The following is a 26912-nucleotide window of genomic DNA, read 5'->3' as shown; positions in this document are numbered from 1 at the left end:
TATGGTTTAATTTTGTGAGGTGGAAGGTATACACAGTAATCATATAAATGAGTATATAAATTGAACATCTAAACAGATTTACATTTAAAATCAGATTTATTTATTGAAGAAAAATGGCAGATCTAGAATGTGAGAAACAGAGAAGGTTAAATTGATATTTTTCTGAGAGGAGCTACCATTATAAAGAAGCCTTTGAAAAAATGAATGAATGACTTAGATTTTTAGGTGACTTTGCTTTCTATTATGAGATGCAATCCTCTATTTTGTGCATTTTCAGGGAACCCGGAAAATATGTTAATTAATTTACAATAATATTTAGATATCTGATTTAAGAGTTTTTAAGTAGAAAGCCATGAAAATTTTCTTTATGATTACATAATTTTGTTCAAATTACCAAGAGTATCATAAGATCTTGTTAGGAAAAAATACTTGATCTTTTAAAATAACTGATTTAGTTCAAAAGTCTCTATTTATGAGAAAATAGAGATGTAACAATTGTCTTATTAAAGGACAATATTACTTAACTGAAATAAAAATTCTACCTTCCATTTCAGTGATTTTCTCCAGTTTCAAGGGTTACCTGTGATTGAGAATCTAATGATTAGATAGGAAGTAGAAAGTGTTATAATCTAAAGCACAACACCCTTCAAATCCTGGCTAAATTGCCTTGATTCTTTTCATATAAGAAAAAACCAGCTTGAAGTACAAATATTTTTGACATAAAAATATTTATTTTCAAAAATTTCCTGTGCAGACAGCAAACCTTTTCATTCAACCCAGTGGACTTAGTTGTGTGGCTTACTAAGTTCTCTTGGCAGAGGAATGCAAGAACATGAACTTCGAAATTTTGAGGCTATAGAGATATTATGTCCTGCATTGTAGTGTAGCTTCCAGACACTCCATTTGGTTAACTTAATACATAATCAGTCTTTGGATATGTGAACTGAAGGTCCCAAGCACTCTGAGTTCAATAAATACTTTCTGTAACAACAAGTGGGCTGTGCATTCAGGCAAGACTTAAGACCAAAATAAAATGAATATAAATCATGAATAAAGATGATGCTTATTACATGATTTAGAAACAGAGTGTGGAGGTTAAGGTAAGAGATTAAAACTTGGCTAAGGCTCTGGAAATTTATCAATTGTCAGACTTAAGTGGGAATGAATGGAAAAGTAACTAGTATTATTGAGTTCCTATTATGTGGCAGGTGCATTATGCATATAATGTTTCACTTAATCTAATAATTTAGTATCTTAATTCCCATTTTTATAAATAAGAAATCAAAGATATATTTACTTTAAAGATTCCATGTGCTGATAACAAACTTAAAATCCCATCTAGAGGTCAACTTGGAAGGTGTCAATTAAAGTTCTTCTGCAACTGAGCATGTTTGGGGAAGACAAAAATGACATTCCAATTTAAGAAGAGTTTTAAGTGAGTTTTCTTTAAATTCTCAAATACCTTTCTTCTTGGCAGGCCCATCCTTTCTTCTCCAAATAAAAATCAAATCTGAAGCACAAACTCTGTGTAAATTAAACATTCACTTTCCATGCAATGTTGAAAAAACTTGCAAATCTAGTATGTTATCTTTAGAGATTTTAGAAATTTACCCCCAAACTGGAAATATGAAAAAAAATTCTTCTGTTAAAATTATCTCAAAATTAAATAGGATTAGAAAGTACTCATAAATGTAAGATTTGAACATACAGAATCTCAAATGCAAATATTTATGTGTGTGTGAAATTATTAATTACAAAACCATGGATTTTCTATGTAGCTCTATTTAGAAGACTGATGGCGCCCAAATTTTATACAGTGGGCTTTCTGTATCTGCAGATGTGTAACTCGTGGATATGGAGGGCCAACTGTGAGGGACTTGAACATCAGAAGATTTTGGTATCCATGGAGATCTTGGATAAATTAGCAAAATTGATGGATGGCAAAATAAAAATATACATATTATAATAACCATTGTCCTTTTTGACTATTTTAATTTCAATAAGATTTTGGATGTGATAGTAATAAAACGTATACAACCTTGAAATGATGAAAAGACATTAAATTTTCAGCAGAGAAATGGATACTATAAAAAATAACTAAACGGAATTTTAAGATTTGAAAAACAAATACTTCAAGTTTAACAAATAATTTACTAGATGGGTCAAATGGCAAAATAGAGAACTGATGAAAGAGTACTCGGAAAGATAGATCAATGAGCATTGCTCAATCTGAAGAATGGAGAATAAAGATATTTTTTTAAAAATGAATCAAGACTCAAGGACATATGAGAAAATGTCAGATGATCTAGCATTCATGTCATAGTAGCCTTCAGCAGAGACTTCCCAGAGAAGAAAAATGTATGACCTCAACCAATTCCCGAATCTGGTAAAAGGCTCAATAAACAAGAAACGAACAAATATAAAAATACAAAGACATATTATAAACAAGCTGCTGAAAATTTTTTAAAATCCTGAAATCAGGCAGAGAAAAATAAAGTATTACATATGGTAACAATAATATGAATTACAGTAGATTTATCGCCGGAAACACGGGAGGTAGAAAAAAAGAACAACTTAAAAATATTTTCAAAAAATTATATGACATTCTACACACCAAACTGAAAAGAAAACAAAAGAAATGGTGAATATCTGGATACATATAAAGGACTAATGTTCTTCTTTTAAATAATTTAAAATACATATTACTATTTAACACAAAATTAGAACATTGGGGTTTTCACTTATGTAGATGAAATATATATGACACCAATAACATAAAGGGGGGGAATAAAAGGACTTATATGACTTGTAAGTGTTATATATTTTATTTGAAATAATAAAACAACTCTAAATAGATTGCAAAGGTTAGTTGTACATATTGTAATCCCTACCTATATGTAAAACAAAACAAAACAAACAAAACAAAAAACCCACCAAATTTGGAACATTCCACTATATGAAAGCTGAGCGCTTGTTTGCTGCTTGGCAACAGATTCTTCTTCCATATTAGGGGAAACCTTTCCCATTTTCTGGGTACACAGTGAATTTCTTTGTATTGCGTAAGAGTGTGCATTACATGGCTTTTGGCCAGTCTCACCAATATATCTGTCCCTCCAGGAAGGGAATGGTATCTTCACCTGCATCACAAGAGGGGTACATGCTGTCCATCACCCTGAATCAACTATGGGGAGGGCCTGCTGGCTAGTGGGAGACCTGCACACACTACAAACACTGAATTGTTTTATTTATTTTCCTTTCTGTAAGTAAAACATTGCTCCACCAGTGACTTGTGAGTTGAGTCTTCCTTGGAGATTCCAAACCTGTAAAATATGCCGTGGACCTATATCTGCAAGCACCTACTTCTGGAGGTTGGCATTATGACTTTTGCCATCTTCCACACCATGGGAATCCTCACTTGTGATTGGTAGTTTGGAACTTCCTGCTCAACAGGTAGAGTATCCCGTATATGTCTGTTAGATCTAGTTGGTTGCGTTGTTCAAGTACTCTATTTGCTTGCTGGTTGCTCTACTCATTATTTAAAATGTGATATTGAAACCTTTATTATTGTAGAAATGTCAATATCTCCCTTTAATTCTGTAACTTTTTGCTTCATATAATTTGATGGTTTATTATTAGGGACATAGGTGTTTATAATTGCTATGTCTTCTCAATATATTGAAACTTTTATTAATAGATGATGTCTTTTTTGTCTCTAGTAAAATTTTTGATTTAAAGTATATTTTGTCTTATATTAATATAGCCACGCCAGCAATGAATATCTTTTTCCAACATTTCCCTTTCTACCTATTTATGTCTTTGGGTCTAAAGGTGAGACTCTTGTAGATAGCATATAGTTGGCTCATGTAATTTTTTTAAATCCATCCTACCAATATCATTCTTTTGTTGGAAAGTTTAATCAATGTATATTTAAATTACTAACTGATAAGGAAGGGCTTAATTTTGTCATTTTGCTATTTGTTTTCTATATGCCTTCTAACTTTTTTTGTCCCTCATTTCCTGCATTACTGTCTCTTTTATGTTCAGCTGATTTTTTCTAGTGAAACGTTTTAATTCCCTTCTAATTTCCTTTTGTGTATTTTCTATAACTATATTTTTGGTTACCATGGGGATTACATTTAGCATCCTAACATTATAACACACTAATTTGAATTTATACCAGCTTAATTTCAATAACACACAAAAACTCTGCTCATTTACAGCTCTGTCCCTACTCTTTTCACTTATTGACGCCACAAAATTACATCTTTGCACATTGTGTGTCCAAAATCATAAAGTAATAATTTTTAATGCATTAGTCTCTTAAATTATTTAGAAAACAAAACAAGGAGTTATAAACCAAAGTTACAATAATACTAGCTTTTAGACCAATAACTTTGTAAGGTATTAGTCTCATATCATGTAGAAAACAAAAAATGGAGTCATAAACCATTGTTACAACAACGCTAGCTTTTATAATCGCCCATGTATTTTCCTTTACTGAAATTTTTATTTCTTCATATGGATTTCTAGTTACTGTCTTGTATCCTTTTATTACAACCTGCAGGAATCCCTTTAGAACTTCTTTCAGAATAAACCTAGCGATAACAAACTTCCTCAGCTTTGTTTATCTGGGAATGTCTTAATTTCTCCCTCATTTTTGAAAGATATTTTTACCAGATATAAGATTCTTGCTTGGAAGTTTTTTCTTGTAGCACTTAAATATATCACCCACTGTCTTCTGGCTTTCAGTGTTTCTGGTGAGAAAACTACTGAGGATCCTTTGTATGTGATGAATCACTTCTCTCTTGTTGCTTTCAAGATTCTCTCTTTGTCTTTGTCTTTCCACAATTTGATTATAACATGTCTTGGTTTGAGCCTCTTTGAGGTCATCCTACATGGAGTTCATTGAACTTTTTGGATGTTTATATTCAGGTTTTTCACCACATTTTTGAATTAAATTTATGTGAAATGGTACTGCCTTTTCAAATGTATTTCATAATTCATATGACCAAAGACATTTCCATTTGTCTCTTAAAAATGTTCTCTTGATTTTTAAAATAGTCTTCTGTACTTCAGAGAAACCTTCTTATTCAGTGGACTAAAAAGAGAACTAATCAATCTGAGACTATATTGTTTCTAATGAACATATTTTGCCAATAAAGACATGTGTGAAATCTACCTTTACATTTACACCATCATCCTTTGGGAGGAAAAAAAATAATCAACTACACTTCCATGAAATGGAAGACTTAAAAAGACTCAGAAAAATACACAATTCAAATAAAGCTCCCAAAATGAAATATGTTATTTTAATCTCTGGTAGACTAGAAACATCTATCCATAGATTTATTTAACCTTTCCGTTCCACATCACTGATTTCTGAAGGTAAATGTTTAATTGAAGTTTAATTTTATTTAATGCTGCCTAGACTTTCCATTCAATACCACAAACATTTAATAGTATTTTGGCAAATTTTAGTAATCTGTCTAATATATCCCCAGCCCATTAGTTTATTTAATCTATCAAAACAAATCCTAAATGACTGTTCTCCTTTGTCTACTTTCATTTCTTTTGATACTATAATTTTTTCGTGTGTTATTGTCTGTAGATTGTATATGTCAACAAGAGAAATAAAATTATAATTACATTTTCAAAATATTTCTGAAAAATTACATTCCCAGTGTTTCTCAGGGGTAAATGTCTTGTCATCATGTTTTATAATGCACTATTCATAAATAATAGTGTAGAAGCAGTGTGATCATTCACTATACCTACTCTAGGAATGAGAAAATTAAAAAAATTTTTTTCTCACATGCTATACGTTTTATAGTCCTTAGAACATAAAACTGCTTGCTTTGCTTTGCATTTCCCAGTAGCCTGTTGCACATGTACAGACGTAGTGTTCTTACATGAACTGAGTTCAAGTAGACAAAAGTGACCATTTTCTCTAAATACTTAGTGAATGATAGTCCAATTGTCAGTCTTTTAAAACTGAGCTTTTCCCCATGTAGCAGTTGCCAGAAAAGATGTCATCTGAATCATACTATCGTAGAACAAAAACTGATTTCACGTTAAGAACTCTAGATTCAACGTTTCCAACTGAGAGAGAAAAAGAAAGGGAAAGAAAGAACCCTAAAATTGAGCTTTTATAAGTGTGTCATCTCTAGATTGAAACCTCTATAGTATTCTTGAATAATTACTCATCACTCAGATGCACGGATGATTAAAGCTTGATTCTTTACTTTAAGAAAAGCAGAGAGTATACTATGTATTAATGCAGGAAGATAATAAGTACATGTAATATGATATAAGATAGATAACCTGCTCTAATAGAGTATATTTGAGTATAACAGAGTATAGTAAGCATATTTGGGTGCCCAAAAGAAACAACAACCAGAACCTGCCAGAAGAGAAGAGAAAAAGAAAGGGTCAGGTTATGGAAAGTTTTATAGAGAAGCAGTCAATTCAGTTCATCTTTAAAGATGATTTCATAGCTTTATGAAATAAAATTTTTCCCCTTTCTGGATAAACACACATGTGTGTGCGTACACACACACTCTCTCTCTCTCTCTCTCTCTCTCTCACACACACACACACACACAGAGTTAATTGTAATGGAGATGAAGGCTGTTAAAAGTCAGATTAGACAAACACCTTCAAGGGACATTTTGAAAATTAAAATTTGGCCCAATACTGTTCGGTTGGCTCAGAAGCTAGTACTACCCAAAGGCAGAGCGTTATTTTCACTTATATTTAAATTTAACTTAAATCCACATGTTAATTAAGTTGTAAGTGCTTAATAAATAGTGACAAGTAATTATAATCAGGGCCTTAACATTTAAAAGTATATATGTACCTATTCTTCTCCAATTAATCACAGGTGTGGAGAATCAGTTGGAGAAACAGCTATTTAAAACAAAATATGTTAAATAGCAAAATAGCTAAAAGAGTCATTTGCTTTCATTTTTTCTCTTGATGAAACTTTGTTGAGTAGTAATGAGGTTAGTTTATTTAGGGAGATTATATGTATTCAAATGCTGAAGGTGCACAAATGAATCAATAAACAGATTTTCTGGACCAACAGAGGATACACTGGTGAATAATGTGGAAATGTTCCAGTTGATACAAGGGCTTGGAGTGTGCAGAAATGAGAAGGTAGATTGTAATCAAGATCTGCTGCTGTTGTGGGATGACTTCAGGTACTGGGTTAAGAATCAGCTTAGCAGGATAATTTATAAAAACTGGAAAGTACTCTGAGAATAACATAGGTTATAGGTATGTAAAATAACTTTTTGCTCATGAAGTGAAAAGTCAAAGTGAAACTGCACAATGGTACCAACATAGAAAGTCACCAAATGCACGTGATGTGCCTATTGCTGATGCTTATGAATTAAGTAGTTTGGAGAGATTTTCCAAATGAAAAATTTGTGGATACGGATATCTTTTTCCCCCTTGAATTCTAAACACAATTTGTGACGGGGTTTTTCATGACTATTAAGTAGTAATAGAAGACTATTTTAAAATCTATAACGATTACATTCTTTTTCTCATATACCCTGTAATTAATTTCAGGACAGTTAGGACCAGTTTACTAGTTTATAATTTCCAAATTATCATCTTTATAGTATTGAAAGACTAACTTTAGTAAATGCTAAATATATTTTTAGTATTTAATACTAATTTAAACACTAATTTGGTGTGAATTAGATTTAGTATTTATATTTAAATTTTCAAATCATAATTCCTATAGTATATAATATTTTATAGTAGCTTTATATCAAAACCATATCCTGATAAGGCCTATAAGATAGTAATAAGATAAATTTATTTGAGTAAATTAACATGTCTGTGTCTTGTGGAAGAAACTAAGTTATACAGAGGCAGATTATCTACATTTTAGACAGATATTGAATGAGAAAAAGTATCCTACTATTTTGATTCCAGAAAATTGTTTATATCACTGACTTATGTTCTGTATTAGTTCTTATTTGGACTATATTTACAATGTCTTTGCCAAAGTTATTTAGTTTGTTATTTGTCCACATATTTAATATATATGAGGACACAATCTGAAGCCTTGTCTGCCTATCTTTAGCTCCATGACTTTAAATACAAGGCAAATAAATAGATATGCACATGATATTAGGGGAAAAGAGAAAGAAAATATAAAACTTACTGGAGAAGAAAAGATTTGGAAAAGAATTTCTAGAGACCATAAACCTTGAGCTGGATCTTGGGTATTAGAAAAACTTGGGATGAGATCAAGTGTATTACAAGCAGGGACAATGCATGAATGAAAGCAGACATATTGAAAATAGGATATTATGATTGAGGAACTATAAATGATTGTTCTGGCTGAGTAGGAATTGAGATAGTTATGGCCTGATTATGGAGAGACCTGTGTACCAATGTAATCAGCTTGCTTCTATACTTAACAATTGCTAAGAGAGTAGATCTTAAATGTCCTCACCACAAAAAACAAACAGAAAACCAATTAAAAAAAGCTTATGTGAGGTGATATATGTATTAACTAACCTTTCTGTGGTAATCATTTTGCAATATATATGTATATCCGATCACCATGTTGTATATCTTAACCTTACACAATGTTACATGCCAATTATAGCTCAATAAAACAGGAAAAAGTAAAAGAAAGAAACAAAAAACCCACAAAGCAACCAGCTTGGTCTTAATTTTAGTATTAATGGAGAACCACTTAATGGCTTTAAATAGGAGAGATATGTCCAGATTACCATTTGATGTAACTCACTTTATCCATTTTGTTGAAAAAATGTATATCAACTAGGAGTAGTTTCAAAAATGCCACAGAGTGTGAAAGTTAATAAACACAAAAGAATATAAGGAGAAGAACAATTTATGGCATACTTTTAGGAAATAAGTTTTGAGATACATTTTGAACTAATATATTGTCTTGAATTTCTGCTTCTGATCTTTTGTTGTTAGTGTATAGAAATGCAACCGATTTCTGTGTATTAATTTTTCAACCTGCAACTTTACCAAATTCATTGATGAGCTCTAGTAGTTTTCTGGTAGCTTCTTTAGGATTTTCAATGTGTAGTATCATGTCATCCCCAAACAGTGACAGTTTAACTTCTTTTCCCATTTGGATTCCTTTTATTTCTTTTTCTTCTCTGATTGCCATATCTAGGACTTCCAAAGCTATGTTGAATATAAGTGGCAAGAGTGGACGTCCTTGTCTTGTTCCTGATCTTAGAGGAAATGCAAGCTTTTTACCGTTGAGTATGTTAGCTGCAGGTTTGTCGTATATGGCCTTTATTATGTTAAGTCTCTCTATGCCCACTTTCTGGAGAGTTTTTATCATAAATGTGTGTTGAATTTTGTCAAAAGCTTTTTCTGTAGCTATTGAGATGATCATATGGTTTTTAGTCTTCAGTTTGTTGATCTGGTGTATCACACTGATTGATTCTCAGATATTGAAAAATCCTTGCATCCCTGGGTTAAATCCCACTTGATCATGGTGTATGATCCTCTTAATGTACTGTTGGATTTGAATTGCTAGTATCTTGCTGAGGAATTTTGCAGTTTTGTTCATCAGTGATATTGGCCTGTAATTTTCTTTTTTTGTGGTATCTTTGTCTAGTTTTGGTATCAGGGTGATGGTGGCTTCATGGAATGAGTTTGGGAGTTTTCCTTCCTCTGCAATTTTTTGGAACAGTTTCAGAAGGATAGGTGTTAGCTCTTCTCTAAAGGTTTAATAGAATTTGCCTGTGAAGCCATCTGGTCCTGGACTTTTGTTTCTTGGGTGTTTTTTAATCACAGTTTCAATTTCAGTACTTATGATTGGTCTGCTCATATTTTCTATTTCTTTCTGGTTCAGTCTTGGGAGATTATACCTTTGTAAGAATTTGCCCATTTCTTTGTGGTTGTCCATTTTATTGGCGTAGAGTTGTTGGTAGTAGTCTCTTATGATCCTTTGTATTTCTGTAATGTCAGTTGTAACTTCTCCTTTTTCATTTCTAATTTTATTGATTTGAGTCCTCTCCATTTTTTTCTTAATGAATCTGGTTAAAGGTTTATCAATTTTGTCTTTTCAAAGAACCAGCTTTTAGTTTCATTGATCTTTGCTATTGTTTTCTTTGTCTCTATTTCATTTATTTCTGCTCTGATCTTTATTTCTTTTCTTCTACTAACTTTAGGTTTTGTTTGTTCTTTTTTCTTTAGTTGACTTATAATATATATGTGTATATATATATAGAGAGAGAGAGTCTATGAAAAAGTTGATTTCAGCTCTACTAATTACAGACAGTGTAATTGTGGACAAATTACCTACCCTATATATCTGAGATTCTCAATGTCAGCTCTATTACCATTTTTAACTGGGTAATACTTTATTGTACATATGTGGGGGGTGTTGGAGGAGGTGTATCTTGTGTATTGTAGAATGCTTAGCAGGACCGCTGGCATCTACTCTCTAGGTGCCAGTAGTAACCTCCCAGTCATGGCAATCAAAAATGTCCCAAATATTGTAAAATATTTCCTGTGGGAGAAAAGCACCCTGTTGGTAAGCCACTGATGTATACCCTCTCAAAATTCAATGTCTTCAGTAATACTGTGAAGATTTGGAGCACATTAAATGAAAATATGTAGTTCCCAATTGTCAATAAATGTTAGCTATTCATGTTATTTTGATTTTTTCATAATACATGTTAATATATAGATGTGTTTTTTATTTGTGAAATATATATCTATAAATTATAGAGGTATATATTTTACAAAGGATTACTTTATTATATATAAATTATGCATATATGTTTTTTCTACCTGTTTGAAAAATAAATTATGAATAAAGAAAGTTGTGATTATGTTAGATTTTTGTGGGAAATGGAAGAATGAGAAGACGATTTACTCAAGTGGGTGGGTACAGCTCTGTGTTTTGAGATGATGGAGATGGCAAAGCCCCAAGAGGAAACAATAATTATTCTTGTGAAACTGGAAAACTTTGAATAATTCTATTAAATAAAGATATGCTAATTAGATAATGGAAATAGGTAGTAAATATAGGTGTGTATTGAATAAATAATTAGGGAAATAAGAATATAGATGTTGGAGCTGGAAAAGAGATGCCAAGAAGAGAGAGGTTGTTACAGTTCTCTAGTTGATATAAACAATACTCCACATTGTTTTTTTTGTTTGTTTGTTTGTTTTTGCATCTTATCTAGACTGCAGGTGATTATGACCTACCGTCAAAGAAATGGAGCCTCAAAACTAAAAGAAACTCTGTTTTTACCTGTTCTCATTTGTTATTGGAAGGGGTAGCTATATGTATTATGGCTGGGAAATAAGAATTTCAGTGTCTTATTTACTTGGGGCTGCTATAACAAAATACCATAGACTGAGTACCTTAGGGGGGAAAAATATTTCTGCCAGTTCTAAAGGCTGGGATCAGGGTACCAGTGTCATAGGGTTCTGATCAAGATATTGAAAGGGATGAGGATGTCACATACAAAATTAGAAAACTGTGTGCAAAACTACATATAACAATATTAATCTTGCATGTTTTGAGTAAAATAAAAAATGAATAAATTACAGCAATTGTAAAATTAATCTATATTAGAAGTCATACTAGTTTTAATTTTGGGGAGGTTAGTAACTACAAGGTAGCAAGAAGGGGGGCTTCTGGGATGCTGGAACATTCTGTTTCTGAAATAATCTGACTATATGCAGTTTGAAAAATTATACTTAGCATAATGTATACTTTTTGCTATATATTTTATGTACAAAGGTGAATTTTAATATAAAGTAAAATAAAAAAGATCTTTAAGAGAGTTCATATTATAAAATGAAGAACATATACAGAAATATAGCCATATAAAATCACTTGAAACATTCAGTACATTTTATGTTGATCAGTTATTATTTAAACATAGGGAGTATGAGAAAATATGTGTGGAGATTACACTAGAGAAAAAATGCAGGAACCAGTCCATAAGGAATCTGTTGTGTTTAATAAAGTTGTTTAAAAATTTATAATCGATTATACTTTTCATGGAAAATGATCTGGAAAGCATAAAACAGACAGGAAAAAGTTTTTTTAATCATCCTAGCCTAAAATCATTGTGAATATTTTGATATCATTTGTGGTATTCTTGCTTTTATATTATGATTTCATATGTAAATAAATTTCTTTTGTCTTCTTTGGTAGGTTTATTTGTTTATTATTTTAGTTTTGTAAAATACCTACAGGATAATTGTTTACCTATTTTTACATTCTATTTTATTTAATCTTTCATATGAGGATTTAATTATGCCAATTAAAATTCCTAGAATATGTATTTTAAAAGCTACATATAACTCCATTATTTAGCTATAACATAAATTGATTTGTTGGATCCATTATCCATTCAGTCCACACCTGATATCTGCCTGAACATTATCATGCATACATATATACATTATCATGCCTGTCTCAATTGTTTCTAGATAAAATTCTTGATACTAAAATAGTGTTTGATGCACAGTGCTAAATTTGAATATACAGTTGGCCCTTGAACAACATGGGTTTGGGCTGCATGGGGTCCACTTATACAGGGATATTTTCAATAGTAAATACCAGAGTACTACACAGTCTGTACTTGGTTGAATCCAGGGATACAAAAGAACTGCAGATAAGGAGAGCTAATATGCAGAGTAACCTCCACCTTGTTCAAAGGTCAACTGGGTATCATAATTTTAGGGTGTAATAAGTCTGATTGATTTTGGTGGGAAAATTACTGGAGATTTCTTTAGATCTAAAATCAGAATTTAAAATTTAATGAAGGTTGATGAATTTATTCTACCTCTGAACCTGCTGTAGCACTTTATGTACTCAGTGTGTCCAGCTTTTTATGTAGCAGTCTCATATGGCTAATAAGATCAGGACAGTTTATCTTGATGGTTACACTGTTCAGACAGGTCAGTACATATAAAATTGTTTGTGTGGGGGACTCATCAGAATTGTCTGGAGTGGTATCTTCCTCAAGACCAGTTTGTGTATCTGGAAAAATCAGGTTTTGTGTCCTTTCAGCCTTTTCAGACAGATGCATTTGTGCAGGCTCACAGGCTTTGACAAAGTCCTACATATTCTAACTGGGAATGTTGTTCTGGGGCATTTTTGGCAAATATAGGTATGTGAATGGGCATGGGAAGCTCTTACTAACCCTTCGAGGATAGGTTATTGACACTGAAGTGGTTTTTGGTCTGCTCACTCAGGGCAATAAAGGGGCTTCTTAAATAAGACTTGAAATCTAGGCCCATCTTGCCCTCACTCCAATCCTTCCCTGTAATCTAGAATGTCCCATAGATGGTGGTGGGGATCCCATAAATTTTCTTCTCTTTATAACAAAAGCAAAACCCAGAGCATTCATGACAACTAAATGTTTCTCCCCTTGGATATTACTGGATTCTTCTAAATGCACTCCTATGTCATCTCTTTACCCATAACAATTTGTCCAGATAAGAGATGGAATAATACATTTTAAAAAGCATATCAGATTGCATTATAATATTTATTTGCCCTGAATAAAATTTTTTCTTTTGGTTAGAATAAAATATAAATTCTCTACTATCCTCTCGGAAATTATCTTGATGCAATTTCATATGTGTCTCCTCCAACTCCTCGTTTTCTTGTATTCTATGACAAAATTGAATATTCTAAAATAATACATCAAAGTAACATAGATCTAGACTGGTCTAAGAACCATGCATGACATGTCCTTTCAATACCTCTCCAAATCCAGGATAAATGACTCTTTCTCTTACTCAGTATGTTCCAACTACACTGGGTGACTTGCTGGTCCGCGAACACACCAAGGTTTTCCTGTCTCAGTGCCTTATATAAATCAGTTTTATTTGTCTAAAACATTGTTCCAGTAATCATTCACCTGGCTAAATACCCTAGAAGTGTCACTTGAAAGGTCACCCAATTAGAGAGAAAATTCACAATCTCACTATCTGACTCATCCTGCCCCTCATATTACTCAGTCAAATAATATGAAAATACGTCTTCTATATTCTTAAGAAAAAAAATCTGTTATGATTATATTCATTTTAAAAAATATTTCTGAGCATATTTTTCTTACATGTTTTAAGTACCATTATAGAACTACAGTTAAAAGCCAAAATCCCATTTTAGCAGGGAACTTCTGCCTCCAAAAATGCTTTTGTACATTTCCATGATCAAACCTCCTCTGAAGGAAGGCTAATTATAGGCTTCAATATGCACCTGGGTGAAAATTAACTTTTAAGCAGCCTTTAAAATAAACGGTTTTTAATTATTATCATTATGCAAAAGCTGCATAAATGCCTTTAATTGTACTTATAAAGTAACATTTGCTGTAATCACCTCTAATATCCAGGAGCAACTACAACAGTTATCTTTTCTTTTTTATTAAAATAAAAATATAAGTAACCCTCATTATTGATTCACAGGTCATTTTATTTTATGAGCACAAATGTTATAAATGAAGTACAACAACTGCTAAAATTTAACATGCATTGAACGATAGTTACTCAAAATTGAACTTAAAATATCTTGAAAATATGTTTAATTACTGGAAGATGATTAAAGGTCAATATACAAGATATTCAGCTATAATGTAGAATTTTATGATTTGATTACCCCTCAGTATTAGGCATAATATCTTTTCATAGAGAAATAAAATTGAGCATGCACATTTATAAAATAAGAATATATTTCATTTATTTAAAAAAAATTTGATGCTACCATATTTGTATTGTCTCTTTTAAGAAATGATATTGCTTAAAATTTCTGTGTCTGTGTCTGCGTATGAGTTAGAGAATAATTTTCCACAAAATTCTTGCTAAAAGACAAAATGTGTTGAGTCTATTTTTATTTAAACTTAGCCAGAAATTACAAAAAAACACACATGCAAAAAAACCAAAAACACCTTTAAAGTAGTAGCTTGAGGGAGAAATGATGAAGGGGTGGGGAAGAGAGGCAAGAGGCTGTGATAATACGGGGTGGTATAGCAGCTGATTCAACTTTTGTATTTTTGTTTTTCTTTTGATTTCTCTCCCTCTCTAGCTCTTTTTATAAGAAATGTATAAAAGATGAAGATGTGGTATTTTAAAAGCACTGTTTTCAGCTTTTATTTTTGGATAGAAAAAATATCATTCTAGACAATTATTTAAAAATTAACTATCAATGACTAAATTAATTTAACTATGATGCTTCTTTGTAATACTATATGTAATCACAAATCTAGTATCTGTCAGAAAATTCTAATGTTAATTTATTAAATCTTGAATGCTTATTTTCATAAAATTTAAATACATTATTAGCTACCATCCTAATATTTAAATTAATATTTAATTTAAATTGAAGATGCAAAACTATAGCTTGCCAGGCATCCTAATTGTTACATTAAATGATTTGGAGGCAGAAGCTAATATCTGTGACCTGTGATTTTATTTTTCCACGCCTGCTTAAGATTATTTCCAGTATTTGTTTGGAATGGGACCTTTTAAGTTCTACTTGGATGAGGGGTAGATTTATGTGAAAAACTCACTCCCTACTTGGTCCAGTCTACTTTGAGTAATTTCCTCCTGAAGACCCCTTAAACTGATTCATGTGTAAATATGTAGAAGAGTGTTACTAAACACAAAGTAAATGAATGGATAACTCAATCTATGAAGATATCATTGGACATTAATTCATATATCTATGCATTTTCCAGAAGAAAGATTCATAGTATATTTTTATATACCAACCAGTAATGGTATATTTTCAGTTTTTAAACTTTTGAGGGTTTTTTTTTTTTGATTATTAAATGGTATGTTCTGCAAAAATGATAGAAATGGAGAGCAAATGCATTCTAATATATTATCATGGAGAAATGGCCTGAGAGAAGACTGATCATGTGAACCAGGACATTTAATACAACCAGGGCAGATAATTTTTAACAGGCATATACAGGTTGAGGTAATATCCATTCCTTTATATCCCATGTAGCCCAAGGAATAAAAGAACAAAGGCTAACTTTAATATTGTCTTCATACATGTTTTAATTAATTTCAATTAATGCTACTAACAATTCATTTTATCTTTAAGAATTATGTTGTCTTTTAACTAAGTAAACTATCTAAAAAGCAAGGGCTGCATTATTTATTCCCTTTTCTAATCTCATCTACTGTTTGTCTACAGTTGACATTTAGTTCCTTTAACAAATCTATCAATAAATAGAGTATGAAAATTTGAATGTTAAGTGGCAGTATTTTAGTACTGTTTCCCAGTTGATATGGCTGATCATAGCATTTAACTTGTTCCTTTCCCACACTACAAGACTTCTTTTGACCAATCCCATATGACTTTGATGATGATATCATGCATATACATACCTTATTTAAATTAGAAATAAGACCTATTTGTCTTTCTCCATTGAAAGCAGGGAATTTATGAGTTGCTAATATCATCATAATCTTTACATTGACATAAAAATCACAATTGTTGAAAATACACACAAAAGAACTTTAGAATTTGATTATGTAATTACATCTTATTTATAAGATGAGAGTAGTCACATTTTTCGGGAATATAGTATAATGAAACATATTTGGGATAGCCTATTACATCAACAAATAATTATGATTCCATGCTATTTTGCTGAATGAATATTAGTAAATTAAACTTTGTTGTTATCTTCCCATGAGATATATTGATACTGTGCATTTGGGAATGATAAAGCTTTTAAATGGGTGCTTTTGTTATATCTTGAAAGTTGGTCACATATATTAACAGTAAACACCCACAAAATGCATATAGACCTACCTTTACCAAGGATATTTTGTTATATATGTATATATCTAAATGCTTTAATGAGGATACATTGATATATGTATATCCATCTATCATCTATCTATCCATCTGTTTATCTAGATACATTTATATCTGATAATTGGAAAGGCTCTAGAAATTAACCAATGTAAAGAATCCCAATTTAAATACGAATAAACTAAGATTTTAAAAAATATTTACCTAACATGTATTTAATTTTTGTAATATCATCCCTCTCCTTGTCAAAATATATATGCATATTTACATACACACTCATACACAAACCACACTGGCTTTGAGAAGACATAAGAATTTAAAAATATGAAAATAAAGCAAAAAATCTTTCCACTCTAAATCTCTAAGTTCCAATGCACTCTCTCTTCATCATCACATATAATCCATTTGAAATATATATATATTTCTATATATATGCATATATAAACATGATGTATGTATAAATATAAATATATATTTCAATATAGTATATTCAAATGATTTAATAAGTAATGTCTAGAAAATATTTTGATTGTTATAATTTCAGAATGATATACATTGTATATGTTATGAATAAGATGCATGGCTAATTAAAAATACTTAACTTGTAATATAGGAAATTGAACTACTGACATAAGACATTTGATATTTCTCAATAACATATTGAACAATAAAGAAAAAAATTAAATTACTATCAAAATAATATGTAAAATTCAAGTGATTTAAATGTTACAACTTTTTAAAATATTTACTTTTTAGAATTCAGATATTCTAAATGGTCTTAAGCAAATAGTTATGAAATATTTAATGCAGTAAGAACATCTCATTCAAGGATCAGTCCCTTGCAAACATATTGGATGCTATTTACCATTAGTTATATCAATAATTTCTACTTTTCATTTACCTCAAGTTTATTACTCTGAATTCAGCTAGATTCTACCATTTTGTATTTTTACTCAAGCAAAAATACTGTTGTTTGTGAATTTCTGGAGCATAATAGGCATCTATCCTTTATCAAGTTTGATTTAGTGAGTTTATATACTGCTTTCTGTATATGAGATAAGATCACTTATTTTTTCTTACAATATAAATGGAATCATTGCTGATTTCCTATGCATATAAGAACTGAATTTCTTCAGATAAATCTTATGTTTCTTTTGTGCCCACAAAGACATCTGGATACTCATCAGAAGTGTAAAAATCCCAACTAGAAGAAAAAAGAAATAATTATTCTTTATTTCTTATTTTTATTATGGATATAGCAAGCTATATTAGAAAAAAATCATATATAGTTCTTAAAATATTTCTCGTGTTGCATAGTTCTCTGTCAATTTTCTTTACTCATGTATATTGCCTAGCATCATATACATTCAATCAATATTTATTGCATAGCTGAATAAACATAAAAAGTATATAGAGATCAAAATAAATCTGTTTTTTACATCCCACTGCCACAAAATACTCCCAAATAAGGAATTTTAAAAATCTCCTTGAATTTCTCAATAATAGTTTTTCATATGTGTATAAAATACTTCTACACACACATACACACATACGACAAGCAACATTAATTTTAATCCACATTTTTGTACAGTGGAACAAAGAATTGATGAAAAGGATATAACACATATCCCTTTAATACATACAGTTCATTACAATTTAACTTCCTTGTCTGTTAAAATGACCAGTGTTCAAGATTACACACTCATGCTCCCAGCTTTCCCTTCACAGATGTATATGAACGCTTGAAGACACAGTACATGCAAGTCTGCGCACATGCACAAGAGAGAGTTTAAAATGAAGTGTATTATTATTATTACCACTTCTTTTTAAAAAAAACTTGTTGCTTAGTATATTTGGACTACATTTTCTAGCTTGGATTAAGCCACAATTATATAGAGATGCATAGTAAATAATGTTCCAATATATTTTAATACTGCTAAAAAATCCAAAATAAAAATAAAGGCAAAAAATCCCTTTACAAACATGCCTAATTTTAGTACTATAGCAATCTGTTCTCAGAAACCACTTCTCCTAAAGGTGTATCTACTTCAATTAAATGTCAGTAAACATAGATCTCACCTGGCAATGTTTGCGTCATGACTGTGAAACTAATCCATGATCCAATCTGTTAGATTAAAACATAAATTAACAAATATTTATAGTCAGTCTAGAAATTTGTTCACTTGTGACATTAAATAGGTAATTTAAAAACTAAACAGTAGGAAGATTCTAAGTAGAAATAAATTTCCTAAAGACAATAATTTCATTGTTAAATATAATAAAGTTATTAAACAATCCCATAATACAGTATCATATTCATAAGAAAATGAGACATTATTCCAAAAGTTTTGATAAAAATAAAATCCTGAAGCTTCTCAAGATGTTTTATATGATGATTATAAAATTTTCTTTAAATCTAGATAAATATATGCACATATATTCTATATTCTGCAGGGAAAATTGTGGTTGAACTATTCCAGTTTCCTATGCCTATAACTTAAATTGAAATCTATATCATCATCTATATCTCTGGCTATACCTATATCTACAGACAAAACATATACACATATTATCATATATATATTAATCTATAATACATGTAAGTACATAAACACATGTATTTAGTATATTATCAAATAAAGTTCAGTTATTTTCATACATAGCTAGCATACCTCATAGGTGTAGTTAGGACATGAAACCAGGAAAAACATCCACGTAAAGGGGTTATAATTTGGACTTGGAAAACAGGCATTATTTCCTTTTAAAAAGGAGAGTAAAATGTCAATGATGTTACATATTGCAAATTTGATCACATATTTATTGTATAATTCTAAATTCCCTAGAACAACTATATACCACATGAAATGTCATCATATATTTATAGAAACCTTTTTCACAAATTACTCAGAAGAGACCCAGTTTCAAATGTTATAACCTTTTGACTGAAATAGAATCCCTATCATTTTCTGTCCATGTCTACAGCTATGTTGCTGTAACATTACAGAATATCACCACAATAATCAATTGTTTAAGTTTTAAAATCAAACAATATATAGATATTACTTTATCAAAGTAGAGCAGCAGTATTGCATACTGAGATTCATAAGTGTGTTTTCACAATTACATGCCTCTTCCTATTCTCCTTTTAGTGTCAAAGAATATATTTTTGGTTGAGATTATTAAATACCTCAAACCTCTTTCTATCAAATTAGTGAAAATCCAAAGGGAAGTTCATAATTATGTCATTTATATCAGAAAAGTATGAACATCGCTCATAAGAGGATTACAATGAATATCAGTAAGTTAATACTCAGAAATACCATATAAATTATTTCTGCTCAGTAATCAGGATTGTTATTTACAGCTCTCATTATACTTAGCATATTGTCACTTGATTTTTGTTAGTTACTTTTTGCCTTTCAAATTTTTTTGAGAAATATTTTGGATAACAAATTTATAATGATTTCAAGTTGAACTTTGAGCTGTGACATTTGTAAAAGTAAATATGAATTATAAAATTACTGTTTATTCTCCATAGCAAGATTTAATCAGATAACACATCAACTAATCTCTTTTAGTTGTAATTCTAAAGTCATAATGAAATGTCAGTATGTTGTTTTCAAAATTGTAACTATTGTTGAACTATCAAAGTGAAAAATATATTAGGCAATGTGCAGATTTCATGCATTGCTCATTTCAAGATAAGGATAAATATGTAAGCCATTTAACAGTACAGATTCTCTTGGTAACATTTATGTAAACACCTTTGTGTAGCATCCATATATTCATCAAAAGAAAGATAATTGAGGAACCTGCCCACGTTATGGTAACTGACTTTCAGATGCAGAATGTGCACACAAGGTAATTTGGGTTAAAGCCAGTTTATGACTGTTCAATTCCTGGAGGTAGTGGAATGGTCAGGATCCACAAACACACATTTCTTCCAGATGTGGTTTGCAGATTAAATAACCAATGTGTCTTGTGACACAGAAAAACCTAGTTTTCTTTCCCAGTTTTTGGACTTAAACTAGTTGTAAGACACTAAACTCATTGATGGAAGAACAGTCTGGGACCCCAGGGAGAAATACTGCAGCATGGAAATAACTGTGTATGTATGTATGTGTATATATATATATATATATATATATATATATATATATATATATATGGATTCTCACAATCATTCATTAAAATCACTTCACTAAACTATCTACGGTCATCTGTCTGGGGAACTGTATACTAGTGAGAGTAGACTATCCCTACATTTTAAGGACTGCTAAACACAGTTAGCCCACTGCTTCACAGGGGTTATTTCCCCAGACACTGAATGAATAATTGGGATATACATACTTTGTAGTTTGCATAATCCCATTGTGCGTTGATTTATTGGCCTTTGGGGCAAGAACTAGTGGGGAAATCCAAGTGGAAGCCTCTGAAATTGCACTCATTCTTTTGTAAATATAAACAATCTGCATCCCAGTGAGAGATTAGTGCTACATTTAAAATCTAACGTATGCTTGTATGATATTCTCCATTATATCTCCATTTAATTCACCTCTTTAGGTCCTGCAGAAGCCAGATGTATTTAGGAGGGTGATAGTGGAGTACTGCAAACTTGGTCACACATTATCCACCATTGCAATTTATTACCAGATATGATATCTTTACTAAAGCAGATTAGCCCAAACTTGGGTCTATGGATATAGCCACTGAATTGACAAATGTATTTTCAATCTCTAGTAGAAAGGGAGGCCAGAATAGTTTACTTTTCTTTAAAATGGGCAATAGCATAGAGTTTCTGTTTTTGTTTTTGTTTTTTTTCTATAACTGTTTAATACTCCCACCCTTTGCTATAAAATAGCTCAAGACCCAGGTTGGTTGGGCATCTCACTGAAAATCACTAGATCAATAACATTATGCTATCCATACTGAATGAATAAGAAGTGGCTAGTATGTTGGTGGCCTTACTATGACATGTGTGGTCCACAGAAGGGGTGTTGCTAATAAACACTACAAAGATTTAGGGGCCAAATGATTGTGAGGCATCCTTTCCAAAACAGAGAAAATGTGTGGCAACTTGAAACCCATATCATTAAGAAGGAAGCAAAATGCCTTGTAGGCCTCTTCTAGTTTGGCAGGTATCATATTATACACCAGGGAAATCTCCTCTGAACTGCACACCATGGAGCACAAAAAGCTGTGAAAGTTTAGTAGGGAACAAGGCAGAAAATTGCAACAGGTTCAAGTTTTAGTGCAAGCACTCCTGCACTTGGACTTATAATCAGGTAGACTCTACATATTAAATATATCAGTGGTGGAAAAAGTTAATGTGTGGAACTTATGGTTAGCTCCAATGGAATAATCACAATCCTGAACCTTGGTATTCTAGAGCAGGCCATGGCTTTGTAGCACAGAATTATATCTCTTTGACAAGATAGTCCTGGAATGCTATTGAATCCTGGTATAATTAAGACTCTACTCTAGGGACACCAAGTGACCATGTGGTCCTAACTGAGCACTATAAACTGAGTTCTGTTAGATGTACCAAGTCATAAGGTTAGGTAAGACTAGTAATAATTCATTGTAAGATAGAAGGGATATATTCAGAATGAAACATAAATAGGCAATAGGATACAAACAAGCTGCATTACCAGGCATCCAGACATGTCACACACCACTGTTGAGCCACCATGTCTCCTAACTCAACATGCATGAAAACTTTAGGTATCCCTTCATGCCAGCTGAAAAGGAGGAAGACCTTGAGCTTAGTTCAGGGATGAGTTGGCTGGCATGTGGGAGGAAGCCAAAAATGCACAGCAGCTACAATAGAGTCACGTTTAGGGGTCACACCCTAAAAGACAGTAGTGAGGGATAAATTCTCCCAGTGGGCAGAGTCTCTGTAGTTGAACAAAATACATCCAACCTACAATATACATAAAATAACAGGCAGTGTCAAATGGACAACTAGTAAGGATTGCAAGACTGCCCATGAATATGAGTGGCTATGAAATATGAAGATATATGTACCACATGTTAATGCCCAAAAGGGAGCATCAGTGATGGAAGAGACAATAAAAAACAGGTAGAAAATTTGACTTAGCCAGTCACTGTCAGCCTGTTTCTGAAATGGATTACTTATTGCTAGTATGGGTGCATGAATGGAGTATGGTGGCAGGGATGGAAGCTATACTTGGCCTCAATAGCATGAGCTCCCACTTACCAGGGCAGATATAACTACTGCCGCTACCAAGTGTCCAAACTGCCACCAATAAAGAACACCAGTAAGACCGTAACAAGGCACCATTCTGCACAAATATGATCTAGTAAACTGAGGGCAAGGTGATTTATTGAACACCTTCTATTTTGAAAGAGGCAGCAATTCATATTTGCAGGAAAAGACACATACTCTGTGAATGGATTTCCCTTTCCTTCCTTTAGGTCCTGAGTCAGTCCTATTATCTGAGGATTTACACAGTATTTGATCAATTAACACATCTCTTCCACAATACACTATTTTTTGTTGTTGTTTGTTTGTTTGTTTTAACATCTTTATTGGAGTATAATTGCTTTACAATGGTGTATTAGTTTCTGCTTTATAACAAAGTGAATCAGCTATACATATACATAGATCCCCATAACTCCTCCTTCTTGCGTCTCCCTCCCACCCTCCCTATCCCACCCCTCTAGGCGGTCACAAAGCACTGAGCTGATCTCCCTGTGCTATGCGGCTGCTTCCCACTAGCTATCTATTTTACATTTGGTAGTATATATAAGTCCATGCCACTCTCTCACTTCGTCCCAGCTTACACTTCCCCCTCCCTGTGTCCTCAAGTCCATTCTCTACATCTGCGTCTTTATTCCTGTCCTGCCCCTAGGTTCTTCATAACCATTTCTTTTTAATTCCATATATATGTGTTAGCATATGGTATTTGTTTTTTTCTTTCTGACTTACTTCACTCTGTATGACAGACTCTAGGTCCATCCACAATACACTGTTACTTTAAGAAATCGATTTTTCAAAAAGGAGGTACAGAAGTGGGCCCATAACCAAAGGAACAATTTCTTATATCAAATACAGCATCATCAAAAAGTTGCCAACCTGATGGATTAATTGGCTAATCTGTTGAAGGCACAGTTGAAATGCTGACTTAGGGCAAAGTACACCTTTAAATCTATAAGATAAGGTTGATAGTTGAATGGGAATCTACCCACGTCCCATGACAGAAAATTCCTCACTTGGAAACAAGGATCTTAAAACCTGAAGACCCCAGTGTTGTGGGGAATGAATCACTACTCTTGGCAGAGTAATTGATCCTGATCATGAAAAGGAGGTAAACCTGCTGTTATACAGTGGGGTAAGAAGAGTATATTTTGCCTCTAGTATTTGGACATCTCTGGTATTCCCTTGACCCATGGACAGGGGCCACATCCATGTCCTGATAAGGACCCTCAAGTGAGGGTCCATGTCATACCACAGATAATCCCTGAGATGTTAAATGTGTCAATTGAGGGTGAAGGGAATCTAGAAGTTTGTGGAGGAGGAAAATGGTGCAAATCAGTTGTAAGACCAAGGCCATGTGCAGCAGTGAAGGCTGTGTAATTTCCCACTAATATGTCTCTTTTAAATTTCTGCTGGTAGCAGAAAGCTTTCACCTATTATACCCTCTGAAAGGATGGCCTTGACAAAAGAGAACTGCCTTATCCTAGATAATTTCCCCATTCCCAGGGAGCCCCAAATCCAACCTACCTTTTCTCTAGTCATTCCAACTTAGGGTAACTCAGAAGGGTTATCCTAGTTTCAGATAACCCTAGAGAAATGACTGAGGCCACCCTTCAGACATCACAACTCAGTTTCCTACTAGGCACAATTCTTCCCTTTTTTTCAGTACTTTGTAATAAGTGTTTTAAAAATGTGTTCTACATCAAATTGTGTTTTCTGGGAAAACACATTTTGTGACATCTTGCTTAAACAGTCAATATAAAATGGTCCCCCAATCCATAATTCATGCCTAAAGCATATCTAAGGTACAGATATTACTACAAACCTCAATTAATATGTAAGTGGGGAAATAAATATCCAAGAGCAACAGAGACTCATTTAGACCTGACACAGGAACTGAGAGTTGGATAAGGATTTTATGTAAGGAAAAAGAGTGCACTGTGTATGTAGAAGAGGGTTTACTCTGAGAAAAGGTCTGAGACCTGAGGTTATCAGGACACTGGATACAGAGAACTGAAATGAAATGATTTGAGAGTAGTGAGTCCGGAGGTTTACATATTAGAAGGCACTGCTTCTAAGAAAGGAGAAAATGCTTCGGAGGCTTAGAGGGGAAGGGAAAGAAGGTAGTATTTCTGGGAATTAAGGAATTTAGAAAACAAAGGAGTGTACAGAGGATCAAAAGACACAATGAAACACCCCGTCCCCTCCAGAGCACACTTTATTCTTTAGAGACTTCACTTCAATCACCCCATCTGTAAAAACATTTGTTATTTCTCTTCAGGGACAATCTACACACTTGAACATAAGTTGATCAATATTCACATAAGGCTTCTATATGAATAAAAACGAAAGCCAGAATTTTTTCCAACTGATAAAAATAACTCCCCCAAAAATGAAAACAGAGAAAAATTTTAACACACAGAAGCATTTGCAGATAACAAAGAACATAACCGTTAAGAAATCCCAGAACTCAAAATAGGTATGGACAAAACAGGAACAAAAAAATAGTTGATTCTTCTCAAGAATTAAATTGTAGAAAAAGAAAAAAATCACATTACTAATATGGTACATATTTCAGTTTGCCTAAGGGTAGAGTGTTCAGTAGAATAGGGGATATTAAGTAGATGAACAAAAACAGTGAAAAAAAACCCCAAAAAGCTAAAAACAGAAAGTGATAGATATATAAAATAGAAGCAGATGTAACATGTGTGTAATGTAACCCCACCCTCTCCTCACAGTCCACAATGTAACAAACCAAATTTTCAACTATAATACAAGAAAACTTTCTAGAATTTAAAAAAAGACATGAGTCAACCTACTAGATGATACATCATGTCTCTGGGAAAATAGATCTGGAATTATCAAATATAAGACACATCCTAAAAAACTCTGTACAAAATTAATAGACTTTAGTGATAAAAAGTGTTCTGAGTCTAGAGGCAAAAGATCAAGCCAATTAATCAAGGAGGGAAGATTAGATTGGCTTCTGACTTGGCAAGAGCAACATACAAAGCAAGGTAAAGGGTGGAGTAAAAGCATACACACACACACATAGAAAAGTCTTTCTCACATAAACATTTCCAAAGTTTGACTTTGAAAACATGATGATTTAAAATTTTCATTTTCAAATAATGACTGCATATTCCAGATAGATGAAGAAACTTGAGCAAAGTCACATTGTTAGAGGGTCAGGATCAAGACTAAAAGTTGTGATATTCATAACTTTGGCAATGTTAGCATTTTTATAAAATTGTATTGTGTTCTGCTTCTATACTTAAAAAAATCAGACTCTCAGAAGTTTTTCATCTGGGCTTCACATACTTCCAAAGAGAAATCAGTAGATCTATGAATTTGGATTAGATAAAAATGGCATTTAACCTCTTAATAAAATGTAAGATTTACTTCAATACAAATGCAGACAACAAAACACAATACTATTTGCATTATTCTGTTAATTTTTTTCAGGCAGAGATATTTTCAAATAATATTACAGTTGTTTTAGATTTCCATATATATAATTTATGGTCATCAATATGGTACTGATCAAAGTGTTATGTAATGTAGGAATCAAAACATTTATGTTATTATATATATTACAGCTTTTTATGTGTTCACAAATATTCTAATATAATAAATTTCTTTTGTAATTTTATGTATTATAGGAAAAAATATTCTGGAAAGTGTTTCATATATTTCCCCAGCCTGCCAGAACTGTTTAAGACAAGAAAATGTTAAGAAATTCAGGTAGATGTTAAAACAAACTTGAAGAGACAGACACAACTTTATATTTTCAACTAGATTGCTAAAAACATGAAATCCAAATGTTGACCATTGCTATTGGAAATTACAGTTAAATTATGTACAATGTACAATAAGCCATTG

At 32.1% G+C, this 26912-nt stretch overlaps 1 protein-coding gene across 2 annotated transcripts in view; it reads right to left on the bottom strand.

The window, feature by feature from the left end:
* Positions 1 to 14448: 14448 nt before the first annotated feature.
* TECRL (trans-2,3-enoyl-CoA reductase like) overlaps positions 14449 to 26912 on the bottom strand; it is a 109964-nt gene continuing 97500 nt past the window's right edge. For both annotated transcript variants that reach the window (XM_007193542.2, XM_007193543.2), the window contains exons 10-12: positions 19483 to 19568; positions 18890 to 18935; positions 14449 to 18014 (exon numbers count right to left, since the gene is read on the bottom strand). In XM_007193542.2, the coding sequence (XP_007193604.1) occupies positions 17887 to 18014; positions 18890 to 18935; positions 19483 to 19568 (260 nt within the window). In that variant the 3' untranslated portion in view covers positions 14449 to 17886. The remainder of the gene's footprint in view (positions 18015 to 18889; positions 18936 to 19482; positions 19569 to 26912) is intronic.

This window comes from Balaenoptera acutorostrata, chromosome 5 (assembly GCF_949987535.1).
Source record: "Balaenoptera acutorostrata chromosome 5, mBalAcu1.1, whole genome shotgun sequence".
Taxonomy (NCBI): Eukaryota; Metazoa; Chordata; class Mammalia; order Artiodactyla; family Balaenopteridae; genus Balaenoptera; species Balaenoptera acutorostrata.
This window is presented reverse-complemented; position numbering and strand designations above follow the sequence as displayed.